This window comes from Psammomys obesus, unplaced genomic scaffold (genome assembly GCF_907164565.1).
Source record: "Psammomys obesus unplaced genomic scaffold, mPsaObe1.curated_primary_1811, whole genome shotgun sequence".
NCBI classification, from domain to species: Eukaryota; Metazoa; Chordata; class Mammalia; order Rodentia; family Muridae; genus Psammomys; species Psammomys obesus.
Genome location: NW_026591711.1, coordinates 179993 through 202174, shown reverse-complemented (window position 1 = coordinate 202174; position 22182 = coordinate 179993). Strand labels below are relative to the sequence as shown.

Below are 22182 nucleotides of genomic sequence, written 5' to 3'. Positions count from 1 at the left end.
CAGAACTGCTGAGCATCTCTCCAGGCTCAGCTGTTTATTTTCAAGTTGGAGTTTTTCCTTTAGAGTTCCTCTCTTCTAAGTCTCTCGAATAAATGGGAATTGGATATCTATGCTGGGATTAAGTGTTAGCTTCAGTACATAACAAGTGTGTGCAGGGCTAGAACAAATGGACACTAATCACAAGCTTGTAACTTTGACGCCTTTGTTATTTCCCATGATACATCTCTCTAGATAAAACCAAGCCTTTAGAACAAATATGTCTGGGAATGCCAGCAGAGCAGCACTTGTAAAGAGCACTAGAAACAGCGTTGCTGCTTGAACTTTTCCTTGTTGATGAATAGCGCTTGTTCAATCAGTTTGCCCTGTGACAGTAAAAGGAAGTTTCCAAACCAAAACCCAACAAATGCAGCCCGAGGGAAATGGCATTCCATGTTACCCTGGAAGCTTCCCTAGGAACCCGTGGAGTGGTGGGTGAGTGTGGCAGGGAAGGGACGGGAGGGGGAGCTTGACAGGAAGATGACGGGATCTTCTGTTGTAGGAAATGAAGTTAGGAACGGACGTGGTGGCATTTAGCAGGGAACAACTGGGGATACACTGGCAAAAGAGAAAGACAAATTAGATATAGTTCATGCCCACTCCTTCATCCCCGAAACAAAACGACCCTTTTAGCAGCAATTCAGCAGAGATGGGAAGTACAGCCAAGCTTTAGCCGTAAGGTGTTAAAAGTCAGAAATAGGCTGGCCTAGAGAGATTTGTAAGATGATGATGATGAGACAGTGATGACAATGATGAAGCCTACGAGGATTAAGAGGAGAAGGAGGAGGAGGTTGAAAAGGATGAAATAATAATCAGGTTCTGAAGCAGAAAGGGCACATGGCCTATTTCTAAAGCAGAGTCTAATAACTCAGCTAAGCAGGAAGCCATGACTTCAGTGGCAGCTACAGATCATAATGCAGGAGCAGGACACTATGGGACAGCAAATCTGAGAAGCCAGGTCCTGGATTGGGGCTAGATCTGTGCTCTTTGGAGAGAGAAGATGGAAGGCTACAACCCCCTCCACCGCACCCTAGGCCGTCAAAACAGGAGAGGCTGAATTATGACAGGTTCACGCAGTAGGAAGGGATGCTACGCAGCCATTAAAAGATCTGGGTAGAGACGAAGTTATGATGGGTTCACACTGCAGCCATTAAAAGATCTGGGTAGAGACTAAGTTATGATGGGTTCACACTGCAGCCATTAAAAGATCTTGGTAGATCACTATATTGGATTTTGTCAGGTTAGCAGAAAGGCATCAACCTGTGCCAAGTGTGAGAGCTTCACTGAAGGGGCCTCTTGCAAGGCCTGGAGTGGGGAAGGCCACTCTAGCTTGGGTCACAGGCACCCCTTAGGCAACAGCAAAAGAAGAAAGAAAAATATTTTTTTCCCTTCCTTCCTTCTTTTTCCCTGCCTTCCTCCTTTCTTTCTTTTGCCCTTTCTTTTTGCCACAGTATTTTGTGAAGGACTGAATATGGTGGCCCAAGCACGGAGCTTCAGTGCTTCAGAAGCTGAGGCAGGAGAAAGCCATGTTCCAGACCAGCCTGGGCTACATGATAAGACCTTGCCTCAAAAAACAAAACAAAACAAAAAACCCAAACCAAAACAAATACCCACCAGCAGCACCAATGACAAAACTCTGTGAAGTATTACGGTGGAACTGAGGCCAGGGTAGAATTAACTAGGAGAGGGGTCAACCCTACCTCAGGTGACCAAGATAACTTTCAAGGCCGATAGAGCTTTCTAAGAAATGTGGGGTTTTGTGTTCTGACTTGGAGGGCAGAACAAGCAGCCCCATGCTAACCCTGAGACTCCGAGATTCCGTCTACTGAGCGGAAGACAATGAAGAGAAAGAGCCCAGATGCTGCAGTATCTGGCTATCCCCCTTTCCCACAGTGGCCACAGGATCCCAGCAGTGTGGCATGATGGTGGCAAAGCTCCCACCTCAACAGTCATGTGCTTGATTGAGGCCGGTGAAGAAAGAACTATGCTCATCTGAGTCTGTGGTCCAGAAGCTGCACTCTGAAAGTCTGCTTGCAAATTGCTACAAAAACATTCCAGTCTGTCAGAAAAAGGAGAGGCTAAATTATGAAAGATTTACACAGTGGGATAGGACACTATGCAGCCATTAAAAAGATGGAGGTAGATTATTATATTGCATTTGGTCAGGTCAGCAGAAAGGCATCATCAGCCTGGGCCAAGTGTGAGAGCTTCACTGAGGGGTTCCTTGCAAGGCCTGGGGAGACGGTGAGAAAAGCTCCCATAGATGCCATGCACCGGAAGACCCAATCTGAGTGGTTCCTACAAGGTTGCAGTGGGCCTCTTATTGAATCTCCTGAACCGTTTCCTGTCTTTGACCAGGTTTTTGCCTGCCCCTCCTCCAAGAGTGAAGCGGGAAGATAGTAAAAGGAAACCAGGTCGGGGAATGTTTCTAGCTGTGGGGATAACTATTTGAACAGGAAAGTTTGAGGCTTCGTTTTTTTTTTTTTTTTCTGGTCGGAGCAGCAGAAGTTGGGCACGCGGGCTCCACCTACTGTCCAGTTGGCTTCGGTGCAAGAAAAGCTTGTTGAGAAGCGAAGGTGGAGCCTGCTTCAGGGTGGGAATGGGAGGAGAAGGACAGGAGCAGTCTGAGCTCACCATCTTCTCCTCCTCCTCCTCCTCCTCCTCTCCCTCCTTCTGCTTGATTTTTGAGACAAGGTTTCTCTGTGTAGCCTTTGCTGTCCTGGACTCGTTTTTGTAGACCAGGCTGGCCTCGAACTCGGGAGATCTGCCTTCCTCTGCCTCCCCGAGTGCTGGGATTACAGGTGTGCGCCACCAAGGCCAGCTCTCATTTTCTTCTTAAGAAACAACACCCCCCCCCCCCAAAGATTATGTATAAATGGCACATGCATACATAGATCTTGTGTATCTGGTATGTTTTTGCAGATTAATGTAAGTTTTGGATTTAAAAGCTGTCGGGGGGGGGGGGGGCTGGGAAGGTGGTCCAGTGGGAAAAATGCTTGCCACACAAGTGTAGAGATGTGAGTTTGGATCTCCAGAACACACACTCAGCGCACATCTGTCATCCCAGCACTCCTGTGTCAAGATGGACACTCCCTGGGAGTTCACAGCCAGCTAGCCTGGTGTGCCCAGAGGCACAGGCAGAAGATGAGGACAGACACCCGAGGCTATGCTCTGACCTCCACGTCTGCCCTCACACACAAGTGTTCACAAGCATATACGGATTAATAAAACACAAGCCACGTCTGATTATGTTAGATGAATGTAGTGCTTCGCCCATCTCTTTCTAGCTAATGGGTCTTTGTTACTGTTAATAGTAGTAATTTCTGGGCTGCTTGGATTTTTCTTTTGTAGATACAGAGTCTTGCCATGTAGCCCCACTCGTCTGGAATTTACTATATTCTTTAGGCTGAACTTACTGTGATCCTTCTGCCTCTAGCCCTCCAGTTCCGGGATTCCAGGCATCTGCTGGCCTGCCAGGCTGCATGCTGTCTTTTTAGTTTCCAGCTCTCAAGTGAAGGGGGTGAAGAGTTGGTGCAGCATAATCACCACAGTGATTATCTATCATGTCCCCTTCAGTCAGCTGACAGAAAAAGACACCACACAGCTGAAAAGGTGACCGGCTTTACTGGCCTTTGCTTGGAAATTGTGAATGCATTAAAAAGACTTTCAGCTTTGAAATAATAAATTCAGGCAGTTACAAAAAACAAAACAAAACAAAACAAAACAAAACAGAAAAAACGCAGACAATATTCACCCAGTTCTTGTGCCCTTCACTTCATTCCTCCATCAGTGGCATTTGCAAAGAAGGAAAAGTTTGTACTTCTCTAAAGCACACATTCTGAGCCCATCACTACTACAGTGCTTTTCAGCATTGGGGTGGGGGCCTTGGGGTGATTAGGTAGTGAGGGAGTCTTCACAACGGGAAAACATGAGGGGTAGCTCTCACTTCTTTCATTTTTTTGTTTGTGTGTGTCCTGTGTGTGCCTGTGTATCTCCTCTGTGTGTGTCCTGTGTGTGCCTGTGTATCTTCTCTCTGTGTGTGTGTCCTGTGTGTGCCTGTGTATCTTCTCTCTGTGTGTGTGTCCTGTGTGTGCCTGTGTATCTTCTCTCTGTGTGTGTGTCCTGTGTGTGCCTGTGTATCTTCTCTGTGTGTGTGTCCTGTGTGTGCCTGTGTATCTCCTCTGTGTGTGTCCTGTGTGTGCCTGTGTATCTCCTGTGTGTGCCTGTGTATCTATCTCCTCTGTGTGGCTGTGTGTTCTGTAGTGCATGTACCTGGGGTGGAGAGCAGCAGCCAATATTATGCGTCTTACACATCCTCCACTTTAGTTTTGGAGACAGGCTCTCTCACTGAACAGCGTTTCCCAGGGAGCTTGGGCTCACTGAATTCTGCTAGAGTGGCTGGTCAGCAAGTTCTAGAAATCCTCCTGTCTTTGCCCTACCTTAAGTCAGTGCTGGTCTACAGACATGGGCCACAGTTTACATGTGTGCTGGGCATCTGGACTCACGTCCTCATGCTTGAGTGCAAGCATGTTACTGAGCCTCTGCCTCACCCCTGGTGCCCTGCAGTGCGCCAGGCCTGGGTTTCCAGTGTGCGTGAATGAGAGAAAGTCTGTTTCCTTGTTTTTTTGTTTTTTTCTTCTCGCCTCTTCAAGTGCACCTATATGTCATCTACCCATCGTTCTTGAAAAAGTGAATTATAGTCTTTCCCCATCCGTGCACACACACACACACACACACACACACACACACACACACACACACTCACGCACACTCACACACACATGCACACACTTACACACACACTTGCACACACACACGCATGCTCACACACCCACACACACGCATGCTCACACACACACACACACATGCAAACACACCCACACACGCACACACCCACACACACCCACACACACCCACACACACACACACTCACACACACACGCACATGCACACACTTACACACACACTTGCACCCACACACACACACACGCAAACACACACACACACACACACACACACACACACACACGCACACACACACTTTAGTCCCTATCTTCCTTTGCTACTTGCTGTGTCCTCTAGGACTCTCCTATCTGTTTAACTGTGAGACTCAGAAACTCTCTTCATCATCTGGCACCACAGCGAGGCAGTGCCCTAACTTACTGAACTATTTGTCACTAGAGATGGAAAGTCAGCCGGCTCCAGGCTTTTGTTGTTATAGTCAGCGGTGAAGCGAATGAGCATGCACACTGGGGACAAGTTGGAGATGCCAGAAGAGTGACCAAAGAGTGAGGTGTTGGTAATCTTGTTAGATTCCCCACAGCGGTTCCCTTCTGCATGTCCATCATTTTTCTGGGACAGAAGTTCTAACGCCTCTCAGGGAGGGATAGAAAAGTCTCAGACATCGGAAACTCAGCTGACAGAGAAATCCAGTATCTCCCGGTGCGCCCTTCCCACTGCCCACGGTGGCCTTTGGGGTGCTGTGGGAAATATGAGCGGAGCCCATGGGTGCCCATCTGAGCAGGCAGCTCATGCCCTCCCCTGCCTCTAAGAGGCAGCAGACATCGGTAGAGACTGAAGGGTTTGTTGTCTGCCTTTGCGGGGGGTGGGGCTCTGAAGCCATGGCAGGAGCCCCGCCTGACTCTTCACACAAGGTTGTATGTCTCATGGTAGCTGAAAGGCGGAGGCATAGAGTAGACCTTCTCAAGGACATGGTACCTGACCTAGTTGTGGCTTTTGTACCTGCATATCTCTGGAAGCCGTGGAAGAGGTCAAATGGCTGGAGCTAGAATGCAGCAGACTTCCCTGGTGTAGCCATGCTAGGGGCATCCTCAGAACGGAGGTTGTGTGACAGGCCCACTGTCACCCAGGCCACCAAGTCCTATGGTAGAGTCTCAGTGGGCAGTGCTGGCTACTGGCTACTTGAGGACCCCTGGGGCTGGGATGTTTTTTAGATACGTCTATAAACTTCCCAAGATGTCCTTAGCCCATTGAAAAGAGGTGGGCCATCTGTCCTGACCTCTGAACTTGCCCTCCCCCCACCGCCAGCCACAATCCTGGGACCAGGGAACTCTCCAGTCATTAAGAAGTGACAAGACCAGAGGGGACAGGATCAGTACCTCATCTTCAATGTTCTCATTGTTGTGAATGAAGTCCTCAGAGACCATAGGGTAAGCCCAGTGGTGGTTCTGGTTGTAAAGGCTACTGTGAAACGGCTCGGACTCCTGGTACCTAGTCATTGCTGGATGGGGAGGGAAGAACTCAGGTAGCTCCAGAAATGGGGGCTGCCTCTGATCTCCTTCATAGCTACAGTCTCAGGGCCAAGAAGAAGGAAATCGTTTCTGCCCCAGAATGAGTGATAGTCTCCCAGGGACCCAAAAGACTGCCCATTTCTGTCTGTCAGCCAGGATCCCATGAGCTCCCCACTTCCTTTCCTCAGTTCATTAGAAGGCAGACTCAGAGGCCAGCGAACACGTGGCCTCCTGGACAGAAGGGTCACCAAGGGAGTGCCTGGCTTCCCCCAACTGTTTGCCTTAGTCCCCTCACCTGGGCCACGAGAAAGCTGGTGCGTTCTGCCAGCCTGAGGGCAACCTTTGCTCAGCCATGGAGGGGATACTCAGGTGGTAGCTGTGGCTGTTACCCAACACACTTTTTTCAGTGTTGCTAAGGAGCAGGTACTTGGGTAGAGTCTGCCCAAAGCAGAAGGCAGCCTGGCGCTCCCAGGAGTACCGAGTCTTGTCAAGCATGGGATTTTGACCTGCTGGCTTCTCAGAATCCAAGGTTTAGTGACATTTTCTGGTCTCACATCTTCAGTGTCTGGAAGCGGTTCTTAGTACCTGTGTCATGAGGAGAGAAGTGCGAGAGTCAAGGGCCGGGACAGAAACTTCCTCCCCATTTTGTACAATCTCCACGCTAGTCCATATTCACAGCCAGCCCATAGGAAGAAACAGTGTTGGACTCAGGCACTGGCCTGGCACTGTGGGAAGAATGGAGGCCAAGCCCTCCTGTGACAGATGAGCTCATGGGTCAGTCATGGCAACTGTCAGAAGGGTGGCCATACATAGCCTGTTTTCTAGAGATCCAGTCTGCTTTCTGTGGTTTTAACCTTGCAGACATGGTAACCTGTGTTTCTTCAGGCCTGAGGACTGTTGGCATACTATGGGATACAGAGCCAAGTATGGACGAGAGGGTGGCAGCTACCCATCAGGTCTTGATAGCCATGATTGAGACATTGTTCTGCTATAGGATTTGATGTCAAGCATCATAGTCAAGACACACCTCTGTCCATCCTTTATCCAAGAAACCCTAGCACCCAGACGGCACTGCAGTCATGTCTCAGTGCTGGCAACTAGCGTTTCTTCTGTTGCATGGCACTTTCACTCAGACCCAACAAGGGAAACACACACCCCACTTTTAGGGCAAATGCGGAGTGCCATTTCTTGTCCCCACCTTTAGGGGTACATGATGTTTCTTTATGGACATAAGGAGGCTGAATGAATGAATACACCTGATTTTATTCTAGAGAGTGTTAGCCCTGTCTCTTGTTATGAAGTTATTGGAAACAGTTTAGTACTGGGAGGGTCTGGTCTCAAATCCTACCTGCCACATCCAGATCAGCGTGGTAATGTGCTAGGTGGGAGTGGGCGTTTCCAGGTAGGTGGGTGTGCAGGTGACTTCTGTGGACCAGCCCTTCTGAGGTGTAGAAAGCAGCATGAACACAACAGGTGGCATACATCTTGCCATTGGTGTGGAAGAGGAAGTCCCAGATGCAACCATGATTGCGGATCATCGATGCTGTCCTCAGAATCAGCATGGGTCCATTCAGCCTGGCCATAGGAACCGAAGCTATTTCTAAAGTTGGAGTTAAAGTGCTGCCTAAGAGGAACTCCCATGGGCATTTCAAAGATACAGAGGGCTCGCTGACTGCTGACAGAAGACAGGGCTGTCACTGTCATCGTAGGGGACAGCATCCAGGAAGGTGGCTGGGTGGGGACAGTCACCTACTGTTGAGTGATGCCTCCCAGGCCCCCGCACACATCTATGTACTTCTCCCTGCCTTCAGCTGTGTGTCCTCCGTGCAACGCCATAACTTCTTGCATCTCCTAGGTGATATGCTCACCCCTGGAGTGCACGTGGAAGAGCTGGAGCCCATCCGAAGAGTGCAGCCTGAAGAAGCTCCAGTGTTGTGTTTTAGGCTGTAGTGGGGAACACTGAGGGGAGCCACTCGAGAGTCACCCTTGCTCACGGGCATAGAAAGTTCAGCTTGGGGCTGTGGCCACTCCTGCTGATGGGCATAGAGAGTTCAGCTTGGGGCTAGGCCACTCCAGGGCCACCCTTGCTGACGGACACGGGAAATTCAGCTTGGGGCTTGTAGGTGGAGAGCTGTGATGAGTGCTCTGAAATTTTGGGCAGTGGGTCCTTGAGGAGCACTGTGTCTACTTCTCCATCCCTGTATTTCTGAGCCACTTCCTCCGGGCTGTTTTAGAACTTGCCGTTATACCAGACATGCTGAACTCTCCAGTCCTGGACATCTGTGCTCCTGTGATCCACGAGGATCTCCAGCCCTTTGGGGTGCAGGAAATGACCATTCACAAAGCATTGCAAGAACAACCAGCTATGGTGTTTTCTGGAAGTCATAGAACGAGGGGCAACATTGGTGAAGGTCAGGCAGCTGCCATGACAGTCCTGTAGTGTGAAGCCAGCGGTATCAAAGAAAAACCTTTGTAAGGGCTTGGTGTCTGTCTTCAGAGTAGAAGAGAAGGGCAGACTCTACTTCAGACATAGGTCTGGATGCCCATGACAGCTCCTGGCCTTCCTTGTGGTTCAGTTTTCACATGTACATGGGCTGTTCGGTGACATTGGGGTACTCCTGGGCACCAAAGTAGACGAGGACACGGGCTTCATGGCTCCTTTATCTAGGAAATCCAGTACCTCATACTTCTTGGGCATGAGCATCTCAATGAGGAACTGAATTCTTGGCCAAGGTCAGTATCTTGGGCGTCTGCAGCTCCATCTCCTTCCTGTTCATCAGGAAGTTGTGCAAGTCCTCCTGCTCCGCAGGACACAAGTCTCACAACACCCAGGTCTTGGTATTCGGTGTCCACCCGGAGTGCTTTGCCATGGACATCTGTACCATCGAGACGGTAGTTATCCAGCGCAAAGCCAAGCTCCTTCCTCCCAGGCTCACAGCTCCTAAATGCAGCGAGGAGAGCGGAGAGCCTCGGTAATTCCCTCTCTGGTCAAGCACCTCAGAGCTCCTGGTTCTCACAGGAACTCCTTCACTTTATCCTGATGAAGCCAGAGCTGTTCTCGGTGAGGTCAGCTCTGATTCTAATATTTAATTTTGAAAAATATTTTTTAAAGATTTACCTAATTTTACCAGGATATGTGTGCGCCTGAGTGTATGTATGTATACCACATACATGAAGATTACCGTGTAAATCTGAAGAGGGCTTTTGATACCCTGAAACTGGAGTTATAGAAAGTTGTAAGCGGGCCTGGTGAGATGGCTCAGTGGTTAAGAGCACTGCCTGTTCTTCCAGAGGTCCTGAGTTCAATTCCCAGCAGCCACCATGTGGCTCATAACCATCTATACTCTCTACTGCCCTCTTCTGGCATGCAGGTGTACATGCACAGAGAGCATCCACAAAAACAAAACAAAACGAAACAACAACAAAACGGTATAAGCCTTCATGTGGGTGCTGGAAACCAAACTTGGATCCTCGGCAAGAGCAAGAATTACTAATAACATCTTAGTCATCTTTCCATCTTTGAAGTCTGCTTTTTTTTTTTTTTTTAATAAGCAGAGTGGACTTCATTGGGTGTGTGTATGAGTTAGTGTGTATTTGTAAGATACATTGTGTCTATTCACATAGGCATGGATTTCAGAAGGAAATTAATCATGTTGTTCTTTAGGGACCACCTGCCATTCTCATTCTTCTCTTACTCTTCTTTCTCCTGCTCTTCTTTTGTTTGAAACAGGTTCTAGTTTAACTCAGGCTGGAATCATAGTGATTATGTAGCTGATAATGGCTTTGAACTTCTAATCCTTCTGCCTCCACCTCCTAGTTCTGGAATTACAGGTACAACCACACCTGTGATTACAACCACACCTGAACGTTAGCTTTTTTCACTTTGAGATGAAGTCTCTTATCAGCCTAAAACTAGGTGAGTAGGTCGGTGGGCTGGCTAGAATGCGCCACAGATCAGCCTCTCTTAGACTCAGTTCTGGAGTTAAAAGCGTGTGTTACCATACTTGTCTTTGCTTTTCTGTGGTTCTGGGGATGGAGGACAAGTCCTGGTTATTGCAAAGCCAGCACTTACACAAATGAGCCATCTATTCTGCCTCTGGACTTTAAAATATGATTTTTATTGGCATATATTGGTTATACATAATAGCACATATTTTCATATGTGCACATAATATGTTCTGATTGTATTCAATCTGTTGTCCCCTCCACCCTGGCTAGTCTCTTTCCTTTTTCCAACTAGCCCACCAACTACTTTCATGTCTCTCTCTCTTTTTGACCCAGGGAGTTTCATCACTGTTGTTTACTTGAGCATGGCTAAGGGGCTGGCTATGTGAACATGAGCAACTTGCCCGAGGCAGCACCTATGTAGAAAACATCTCTTTCCTTCGTCAAGCATTTCATGCCTCTATAAATCCCCCAGGATGTGAGGAGGCACACAGGCCCCTCTCTCTTCAATAACAGAGTGCTGATTATCCCAGTGTCATGCAGACTAGACGTCATTTGTAAACTTGTTTGGAGAGGAATTTCAAGTTTGTACCAAAATTGAACAGGAAGTATCTGTTCTCTTTTACGTCTCCACAGCTACCAGCATCCACTCCCTGGTCCATATGCCACAATGGCTGAGCCACGGGGGCGCTCTTTTACCACCCAGAGCCATACCGGACACCAGGATTCCTGTTTGCTGTGCATCCAGGAGATCATGGCAGGTGTGTGCGACAGGCACCTGGCACTGCAGTGTCAGGGAGCGTTCCTACCTGCCCTCAAGTCCCCCCAGGCTCTCCCTGCTCCTGCCTCCGTGAAGTTGTATCTAGGCTATCTACTGATGTTTTGTCGTTAGGGTGCACCTGTAATCCTTCAGTAGGCAGAATGTATTTTTTGTGTCTCGTGTCCTTCACGACTGATCTCCTACTTTAAAATCAAGGAAGGATTTAATATCAGTGCAGGAGAGAGGCTTAAGGACCCTCTGTGATGAGGTAGCTGGGGGGCAAATGATAGTGGAGCCATAGAGGCCAAGGCAGAACTTGACAGCAAGTGACCCTTCCCGCTGCAGACAGGAGGCACATCCTCTCTTTGCCACCCATCTCTTCACAGGGACCTTCTCCATCCCTCCAGAGTTCCCTGGAGTGTCCATCTGCCACCTCTGTCCTTTGCTCTTCCTAGCCTCTGTGTCTTTGTTTGTGTTCCCCTCACCACATGCCTTCCTACCCCTTGCTGGCCCTCTTTCCCTGTAGCCTCTTTGGTGTCCCAACGGATGTGCCTTTGTCACACTGTTGTCCCCATTCACAAGTCCAACAAGCCTCCTAGTATGCTCAGCATAATCAGAAAGCTAGGAGAGGATGGAGAAGAAGTGAGTGGTGGCTTGGCTAGCTTTACGTCAACTTCACTTAAGCTAGAGTCATCTGAGAGGAGGGAGTCTCAGTTGAGAAAATTCGTCCATTATATCAGGCTATAGGCAAGCCCGTAAGGGATTATTTTCTTACTTAGTGATTGATGGGGTGGGGCAGCCCATTGTAGGTGGGGCCATGACTGACCCGGTGCTCATGGGTTCTTTAAGAAAGCAGGCTGAAAACATGATGAGCAAGCCAGTAAGCAGAACCCCTCCACAGCCTCTGCCTCAGCTCCCGCCTCCAGGTTACTGCTCTGCTTGAGTTCCTGTATTCACATCTCATCGTGGAGGTCACAGGTGAATTGTCCTACCTCAGTGATGGTGTACCAAAGGAAGCTGTATGTGTGCAACTGCTTGTGTGTTTGTGTGTGTGTGTGTGTGTGTGTGTGTGTGAGAGAGAGAGAGACAGAGACAGAGAGATAGAGAGACAGAGAGAGACAGGCGAAACAAAGAGACAGTGTATGTGTGTGAGAGAAAGACACACACACACAGAGTGTATGTGTGTGAGAGAGAAGCAGAGAGAGACAGTGTGTGTGTGTGTGACAGAGATACACAGAGAAAGAGAGAGAGACTGTTGCTATACCTGCTTAGCCCAGAGTAGCTTGAGGACTGAAAGCCGCCACTCAGTTTCCTCTGTCTTTCCCTAGCTTACTCATTCTTCATTGTATTTTTGGAGTCAGGGTTTCTCATTGAACCTGGAGCTCAGTAATTCTTTGAGATTGGCTAGTCAAAAACCTCTTTGGAGTTGCCTGTTTTTGTGTACCAACCCCAGAGTCAACTTACAGTCATGCTATACTGTGCTCAATTTCATTTTGTGTTGAAGGTTTGAACTCAGGTCCTCATACCTGGTGGCAAGAACTTTATTGACTGAAACAATGTCCATATCCATCACTACCGTTCCTCAAGTCTGTGTTCCTTTTTACTTTGTCTGTTTGTTTGGTTTGTTTTTCGTTTTAAAGATAGGGTTTCTCTGTGTAGCCCTGGCTGTCCTGGACTCACTCTTTTAGACCAGGCTGGCCTTGAACTCACAGAGATACACCTGCCTCTGCCTCCTGAGTATTGGGATTAAAGGTGTTCACTACCATCACCTGGCAAGGCTGTGCTCCTAAGGAAAGGAAAAGAATTTTTCTTGTCCTTCTGGCTTTTTGAGAAGACCTCAGTACTTTGCAATTTCCATTTCTGTGACCCAGATCTTCAGTATGCTTCTATTCTTTCCCCAAAGTTAGCACACGATGCATGATATTCTCCGTGTTTTTTCCCCTCCCATTTAACATATCCTGCAGGTTTTCCCCCCAGTCTCCAGTCGCCACCCATACATCTTTTCCCATTATCCAGCACCAGGGTGCGGCTGTGCGCGAATGTATCCACCTGCTTCCTCTTACAGATGGGAAGGCTATTGTTCACTGTTGTAGACACGATCACAGTGACTTAACACACAAAAACTTTAAAAATCATCGGTTTAAAGAGAGATTTTTGGTGGTGGGGAGGCATCTCTGGGATGAGCCAGAGACCTGGGCTGAGGAGGGCTTCCGGCGGTCTATGGGGGTGAGCTTGCTGAGACTCCTAGCAGCTACGGAGCCTAAAGTGGCCACCTCCTGTAGCCAGACGGTCTTTCAGTGGAGGGAGGGGGACACCAGTCCACCTACAAAACATTTGACTCAAAGTTCATCCTGCTTACAAGATGTTCAGGGATGAAGATGGAGCAGAGACTGGGGGAATGGCCAGCCAGTGATTGGCCCAACCTGAGACCCACCCTATGAGAGAGAGCCAGCTCCCGACACTATTAATGACACTCTGCTGTGCTTGCAGACAGGAGCCTAGAATCACTGCCTTCTGAGAAGTTTCATCCGGTGGTTGATGGACACAGATGTAGATACCCACAGCCAAACAATAGGCAGAGCTTGGGGAGTGGAGTGGGAAGAAGGATTGAGGGAGTCAGAGGGCTCAAGGACACCACAGGAAGGCCTACAGAGTAAACTAACCTGGGCTCATGGGGGCTCACAGAGACTCAGCCACCAACCAAAGAGAGTGCATGCGCTGGACCTAGACCCCTACAAGTATGGAGCAGATGTGCTTGGCCATCTTGTGGATCCCACGGTAATTGGAGCAGCGTGTCTCTGACTCTGTTGCCTGCCTCTGAAGCCCTTTCCCCCTAGCTGGGCCGCCTTTTCTGGCCTCAGCAGGAGAGGATGTGCTTAGTCCTGCTGCTACTTGATGTGCCAGGGCAGGTTGGTACTCATGGGGAGCCTTCCCTTCTCCTCAGAGAAGGGGAGAGAGAATGGGAGGTGTGAGGGTGGAACTAGAAGGAGAGGGGGGCGCTGAGATTAGGATGTAAAGTGAATAAATACATTAATTAATGGAGAAAGAGAGAGATCTTTGGAGGGTAAACATTAGATGCGGGAACAATGGCCAAGAGAAGATATTGGTACTTTTGTTTGATTTTCCATGGCAGCCTCCTTCTTTGTGCCTACCATTGTGGTGGGACCATTTCCCTGAATTAAGGGGAGCCGAAAACCTCAGATATTGAAAAACCAATCTGATAGAGAAATCCAGTGTCTTGTAGATGGGATGTAGGAATGTGGTTATGGTTCAGTCAGTGCTAGGGAGTAAGTCACTGCCCAGGTTCATGTCCTGGGTCTGAGCACACACACAGCTGTGTGTGTCTTCTATAAATGCCACGACCTCGTGCATACTGACAATGTATGCAAAGCTCACGTTAGAGAACGGCAGCCCAGAAGACGACCTCAGCGGGAAGGAGAAGCTCCAGCCTCCCTACAGCACAGTGCTGCTGTCCAGGCTGCAGCGGGGAAAGTGGGGCTGTGCTGTGTTGGGGGTCAGCTGTGCTCAGGACGTGATGAAGTCCCGCCCTGCATGTCTACCTGTTTCATCCTTCGCCTGCATATCTCTTGTGTAGATAAACTCCCACTCTCCTCCTTGTTTGGCATTATCTTAGTGGGGAACATACTTTGGCCAGGGGCTCAGCTTCAGACTAAGGCTTGGTGCCCTAAGGCTACAAAGTGTTCTCTCTTGGTAGGACAGAAGGCTTTGCTGTAAACAGAACTACCTTTTAATGACTCCCCCTTTAAGGGGATGCAAAATTTGTATAGACATTCAACTTCAGACTCTAGGATTAAGTAGCCCTTGGTTGAAGTCCTGGTTAACCACAACAGGAAGGACTACCTTTGTGTAGGTTCTGAGACATGTCACAAGTTACAGCTCTGCAAAGCACTGAAGTCATAGTGTTGGATGAAAATGTGGGGCTCCCTGTCTGTTTGCTCTTCTTTTCCTCTGTCCACAGCCCCAGGTTAGAAAAGTCCCTCTCTCTTTCTTCAGTTCTGGCTGCTGTAAACTATGCTCCCCACCCACCCCAGGGAACATCTTCTTGGCTTAGGAGCTATTTTTTCTGCTCCTACCTATTCCCTTCCTCTGTCTATTTCTCTTTCTTTTTGAGACAGGGCTTCACTGTGTTAACACTGGCCAGCCTGGCACTTACTACATAGACTAGGCTGGCCTCAGAGGTACAGAGAGCTGCCTTTAATTTTCTGCTAAGACCAAAGACATGTGCCACTACCCTCGGCTTCTTCCTCACTTTCTCTCTTCTGTATCTCTATTTGCCTGTGAGTGCGCCCATCCTCCTGTGTGTGGCTTCCTGGTGAACAAAGTCTGGTGTTTGACTTTCCGCTTTTCATTTTGAGACAGGGTCTGTGGCTGACCCTGCAGCTCCCTGATTCTGCTAGACCGGGTAGTCAGGGAACTACAGGGATCTCCCCGTCTCCATCTCTGGGATAAAGGACGAGGGGCCACTGTGCTCCCCCTCTCTTCTGAGGACATTGGACTTCTGACTGCAGCTTCTCATTCCTACAGAGCAATAACTAAGCTTCAGTCTAACTCCACCTCTGGAGTTGTTAAAGGCCGTGTTCCTAATAGAAGTACTCTGGCAAATCTTATTTCCTTGTCCCCTTCTACTTTATGGGGACAGTTACCTTCCACCTTTAACTCCTATAAGGCACAGTATACACGCTCATGATTGTCTGTCATCCTGTAGGTGTTTCCCTAGAGTCCTGACTCACACACTTTCCTGTATCCATCTGGCATCACAGCCTGGCTGTGCCTTAGTTGAGAGAACTGTTCTTCCTTGCAGGAGCAGGGTCCCCAAAGTCTCCAGACTTTGCTCGTTGCGGACAGTCCTACTGTGAATCAGCACACACACTTTTTGTTTTTTTGTTTGTCATTTGTTGATAAAGTGATTTTTAGGGGCAGTCTTTAGATGCTAAAGGAACAAAAAAGGCTGAGATGTTGGTAATCTTGTTAGACTTCCCCTTAATGGCTTTCTTCTGCATTCCCAGAATTGAGGTGCGACAATTCCCATAAAGTTGTCCTAAGCTGCATGGAACAGACTCAGGTATTGAACAATCCGTCTGATGGAGAAACCCAGCATCTTTTCCCTGGCCATGGAGGTCTTTTTGACATGCAGTAGCTAACCAGAGATGGAGCCCACGGCCACATATCTGAGTATGTGCTCCACGCCCTCCATAGTTCCAGAGGCAACACAGAAGGGTAGAATATCGAGGATTTATTGAATGTCCTTGTGGGACTATGGTTGTTGAACAGGAGTGGGAACAGGGTTGTAAGTCCCACTGAGGTTGAAAGGAGGGGCGTCAGGCAGACCCTGTCCCCAAGGACCAAGTGTTTATATGTCTGTGCCACTTGGATCTAGGTGTTTTTCATTGATATAGAAGAAGTTGGAAGGCATGAGCAAAAAGCCCACGAAGTTACTAAGTGAGGCCATCTTAGGAACAGCTTCAGCGTGGAGCCCATGTGAGAAGCCCACTGTCACCCAGGCCACCAAATCCTGTGGGAGAGACAAAGGCTTCAGTGGACAAAGGGTTACTGACTGTGGCCCCTGGAAGGAATGGGTCATTTTAAGATGTGTCTACAAACTTCCCTCAGATGGCCTCAGCCCCACTGAAAAGAGTTTGGCCCATATTTCATAACCTCTGGGCTTGCCCTCCACCCACAAACCATACTCCTAGGAGCAGGGGCCAGGCCAAGTCAGAGGGTAGTGACAAGGCCAGAGAAGGAAAGGAAGGGGCTGTTCTAGTACCTGGTCTTCAATATTCTCATTGTCCTGAAGGAAATCCTCAAAGACCACGATGGGATCCCAGGGGTGGTTCTGGTTGAAGATGCCGGTGCTACACCGTTCAGACTCCCAGTATTTGCTCACTGCCAGGGAGTACCTGTGAGTGAGGAGAAGCCAGGTGGCTCTGAGCCCTGGGGCTACCTCTGAGCCCAGCTAGGGCTCAGAACACCCTCAGTGACACGGATGGGGAAGTTGGTGTCTCCTCACAATGAATGGTTATCTCTCAGGACTTTACAAGAGTGCTCAAAGCCATCTGAGGGCCAAGAGCCCCATGAACACATCCCTTCCCTCCCCAGGTACATGAGGAGGCAACTTAGGCTCACACATGGACTCAGAGCCTCAAGAGCTGAAGCCCCAGAGACATTCCCTGTCAGAGAGGTGTTCCTCCAAAGTCCCTGCACTCCTCACCTGGCCCAGGAGAAAGCCAAGTCCTCCTGGGACTCAGCGGTCAGCCTCTGCTTAGATGTGGAGTAGATCTGTAGGCGGTAGCTGCGCCTACGTCCCCAGATGTCTTTTTTGGGGCTGCTGAAGAACAGGAACGGAGGCAGAGTCTGTCCAAATGGGAAGGTAGCCTGGCGCTCCTGGGAATACTGAGTCTTTTCCATTGTGCCCTGGGCTGGGTGGTGTCTTGGGCTGCCGGGGTTGGTGGTGTTTTCCTGTCTGGTCTGCTGTGTGTGGAAGCTGTTGTTGGTGCCTGGAACCATGAGGGGGGAAGGAGGTTGAGAACCAAGCTTAGATTGGAAGCTTTCTTCCTCTGCCCTGGGTCTCCAACATAGTCCCCATCTCCAGCCAGCTACCAGAAGAAGCAGTGCTGAGGGCAGAAGCTGGGCTAGCAGCATGGGCAGGCAGCTCATGGGTCAGTCCTGGCAATGGTGGTGGCTTCAGGGTGCCCCTGGCCATTTCAAGAGAGCTGTGATATGGTCTGTTTGCCACAGTTTTAACCCAGAAGAAAGGATAGCCAGTGTGGCTGAAGGCCTAATAACCAGCAACACATTCTGGGCCATAAAGACAAATGGGATTCATGGGTGACAGACACCCCTTGTTACTGCTCGCCTTGTTCTGTTATTGGCTTTGATGTCAAATGTCATAACCATGACACTACTCTGTGGTGATGCTACATATCCAGGAAACACACTAAACACCGCTTGATGGCAGTACAGACCCTCAGAAAGGTTAGACAGTGACATTTCTTCCCTCTCTCCCATTTCGCATCTTCCTCCTTTCCCCTCTGCACCATTGAGTTCAGACCCAAGGCAGATGCACACCTAAATTTCTGGGTAACCCTAGGTACCATTCACAGCCGCTATTTCTCAGATATGCATAGTATTTTTTTTTTTTTCTGTGGGGGCTGGGGGAAGAGACTCAATGACTACTGAGTTAACATCAGGGAGTCTCAACCCTATTTTTTGTGAAGCACTGTTACTGGTGGTAGGCAGCTGAGCGACAGGGAGGGTCTGATTTCAAGTCTTACCTGCGACATCCAGGTCAACTCGGTAATGCACAAGGTGAGTGTGACTGTTGCCAAGTTGGTGAGTCAGGAGGTGAGTTTCACCCAGTCCTTTGGGGGTGTAGATGATGGTGTGGACATAACCCGTGGCATGCACCTTGGCCGAGAGCATGCCATTAGGATAGAAGATAAAGTCCCAGATGTAATCAAAATTGTAGAGGGCTGTGGTTGCCCGCAACACCATCTTGTGTTCCAGCACATCAGAAAAGAAGTTGATTTTGCCTGCAAAGTCAGTTTGAAAGTTGGGCCTGACAGGCACCTCTGTGGGGAGCTCAAAGATGCAGAGGGCTCGTGGGTAACGGACAGGCCCATCAGTGTCATGGTAGTGGATGACATCCAGGAAGGTGGCGGTCTCTGGACAGTTGATGCCAGGGGCTAACTCGTGAGTCACACTGCCCATGCCCCAGCCTAGATCCATGGTCTTGGTCAGCTCCCCTGACGGTGTCTTTTCTCTATGCACAGCCACAGCAGCCTGCACGCTGATCTCATAGGCTATACACTCGTTCCTGAAGTGCACATTCAATATCTGCAGCCCAGAAGAGGGTCGAAGCTGGAAGGAGAAGCTCCAGCCTTTGTACGTCACGCTGTTACCTTCCAGGCTGTATCTGGGACCGTTGCCTTGTTTCACATCAGAGCCAGATTTGCTAAGGGGCCTTGGGAATTTCCTACCAGGCTTGTTAGTGATTTGTCGGTACCCTGGGTTCTTAGGCGGTGGGCCCTTGAGGACCACTATATCTACTTCTCCACCCATATATTTCTGAGCCAGTTCCTCTGGGCTGTTGTAGAGCTTACCGTTGTACCAGACCTGCTGTACTCTCCAGTCCCTGACATCTGTGCTCCCATGATCCACTAGGATCTCCAGACCCGTGGGCTGCAGCAGGTGGTCTTTTGCAATGCGCTGTAAGAGAAACCAAGTGGCCCGATGTCTAGACAGCACGCCGTGGGGGGCCACACTGGTGAAGGTCAGGCACCGGCCATTGCAGTCTTCTAGTGAGAAGCCTGTGATGTCAAGGAAGAACTTCTTCAAGGGTATGGTTGCCTCCTTGATTTTGTGGTAGAGAAGGCTTTGTTCTGCTTTGGACATGGGTCTGGATGACCAGGACCGATGTTTCCCTGGCCTGGGGGACAGTTCTCTCATGTACATGGGCTGTGGCAGGGGCCCTACAGCAAACTCAGTGATATTGGGGTGCTCCTGGGCACTAAAGAAAATGATGACCCGGGCTTCCCGCACAGGAGGCTTTGTTCCTTTATCTAGAAACTCAAGAACATCTTTCTTCTTGGGCAGCAGCATCTCAATGAGGAACACAGAGTTCTTGTCTAAAGCCTGTGTGCCAGATGGCTGCAGCTCCAGCTCCGTCCTGCTCACCAGGAAGCTGTGCACAGCCTCTATCTCCTGGGCACTCAGGTCTGCAAACACCTGAGCCTTGCCGCTCAACACCCAGTTGGGGTACTCTGCCACGGCCATCTGTAGAATCAAGATGGTGGCCATGCAGCTCAGGGCCAAGCTCCTTTGTGTCAGCCCCATGGCTCTGGAACTCAGCAGAGGAGAGGACTTAGGTGTTTCCCTCTCCAAACCAACACCCCAGAGCACCTTGTCTCTAAGTCCCATCTTTCCCCCTGACTGTGCTCCCTTCCTACCCAGCTGAAGCCAGAGTTGGAGTCCCGGGTCCTCACTCACAGTCCACAGTATGGTTCAGGCCCCTGTGTGCGTCCATCTATTTCCTCCCTCATCTGATCATCTCTTATACTCTTTCTTATCTACATATCTTATCTACATTCTTCAGCAGGGTGCACCGTGAGTCACAGCAGCCCAAGGCTTGGTCCTCAAGGGCTACAAATGGCCTGTTGTCTGGTGGGCTGGAGGGCTTTTGTGATAGCAAAATTCTCTTTCCGATTTGACAAATCATTGTTTAGGGGGTTGCATGCTGTAATTTAGGTTAAATGTTCAAAGCGCAGGAAGGGAGGATGATACAAGAAAGAAAGGTAGGTGGAATGAGATAATAATGTTTGAAAAAGCCACAATGAAACATTTTATAAGCTTACTGAAAAACACACTACACTGCTGTAGCTGATCTTTGCTCTTTTGTGGGTTCTCTTTCCCATCCTTTATCCCACTTAGCTTCTCCCCTGTACAACTAGATAGGAGAGAAAGAAGGATGGAGGGAGAGAGAGAGAAAGAGAGAGAGGAAGAAGAGAGAGAGAAGGAGAGAGAGGGAGGGAGAGAGATCTGAATCTATTTCCTTTTGTTTCTTCATTGAGCACAAGTACTAACAAACCACAGCCAACATCTCTGAATGACCAACAACCACTGACCTCACCTCTCGGGGTCCCAGCATTTCTATACCCTCTGAAAAGTTCCTAGAATTCCAAACATCACACAACTGCAGAAACTATCTATAGCTGGCAAAACCACACCTTTGCTAAAGCATGAGGCAAATCATAGTCAGCTACTGAGGACAGTTGGAAGCAGGCCCACATCCCCATACCTGGGATTAGAACAAAAGCATAGTCTTATAATATTTCTCTGTGTGTGTGTGTTTTTTTTAAAGAAACCAAAGTTCCAGATTGTCACTACACTACAGAGAGACACAGACACACACACACAGACACACACACAGACACACACAGACACACACACACACACACTCTCTCTCTCTTAAATGGAATTATACCACCCCAGATGATATTGCTCCTTCAAAGAGCTGTTGCTTAACTAACCCAAGTGCCAGGTGTGGGAAACTTACCTTTGGGTTGTTGGTCAGGGGCATGTCCAAGAGATTCCCAGAATACTATAGGCTATTGCCATTGCCATTGGTTGCTTCTCCCAACTTGAAGGTGAGACTCAATTGCTGAAGACATTATACCCTTCAGACACAAGACTTGAAGGAATCCAGAGACAGCTGACCTGGAAGCCTTCTACTTAGGGACTAGGTCTTATTGTTTCACAAGGCCTGTTCAAGCTTCCAAGAGAGAAAAACAATCAATAGTCTTACTCAATTTTAAAGCTTATAAATGAACAGTGGATGGCCTAGCAAGGCATCCTGTATAGTGCAATAGAGGAACCAATCTCGGGGCAATAGACAGCCAAATAAATGTATTTAAGGCCTCCTCAAAAGGTGGGAATTCATGCCTGACAATTGTAAACATAGCTGACTCCCAGTGGCTAGAGAGGCAGGGCTGCTTGCCCTATCGACAGACCTCAGCCCCTGCTGCCATATCCTTTCTTGTACCTGCTAGTGAGGCTTTCTGTCTGGTCCTGCTGTGTACAGAGCTTCTGTGACATACTGGCTTTGCACATGCGTAGGCTGCTGTCACTGTCATCAGACCTTGTCTCTGCAGATCCCGACTGTACCGCTTCTGGATCCCAGCCAAAAGTCCCTCCCACAAAGCCTGGACACCTGTCACTGATGCTGGGACAGCCCATCTGATCTCTGCCTTCCACTCAAGGCTCCCTCCCGGTCTCTAGCAGAATTTCTCACTCATGGAGACTTGATGATGCCAAGGCCTCATCAACTCACAGCCTGTGAGTAGGGAGAAGGACTCTGAGTGGTCCTTTTAATTACAGGTAATTAATTGCCTTTGTTTCCCCAGATTGGGAAACTTTGGGGGTGAGAGCTGGTGATAGAGGCACAGTGAGGGGGTCAGGAGTCTGTGTTAGTGGGCCAGTTACGGGGTCAGGGTACAGGGAGCAGTTCTGATGGGGATGAGGACTTGAATGCCTTTTAATTATATTTTTTTGGTTTTTTTTTAAAGAAAGAGTTTCCTGTGTAGCCTTGGGCTGCTGCCCTGCTACACTGTGTTCCAACATGCGTGTTGGGGATGTGAGCTCAGGTATTCATGGCTGGTGGCAAGCACTTTTCTG

The 22182-nt window shown here is 49.1% G+C and overlaps 1 protein-coding gene and 1 pseudogene across 1 annotated transcript; both read right to left on the bottom strand.

Annotated features, from left to right (window-relative positions):
• Positions 1–432: 432 nt before the first annotated feature.
• LOC129680226 (amiloride-sensitive amine oxidase [copper-containing]-like) lies at positions 433–16207 on the bottom strand (annotated as a pseudogene).
• A 156-nt stretch (positions 16208–16363) lies between these two features.
• LOC129680225 (amiloride-sensitive amine oxidase [copper-containing]-like) lies at positions 16364–19845 on the bottom strand. Its single transcript, XM_055611810.1, has 4 exons — positions 18285–19845; positions 17222–17507; positions 16778–16910; positions 16364–16525 (listed from the first exon to the last, which is right to left on the bottom strand). The coding sequence occupies exons 1-4, from the start codon at positions 19843–19845 to the stop codon at positions 16364–16366; spliced, it is 2142 nt and encodes a 713-aa protein (XP_055467785.1).
• Positions 19846–22182: the final 2337 nt, after the last annotated feature.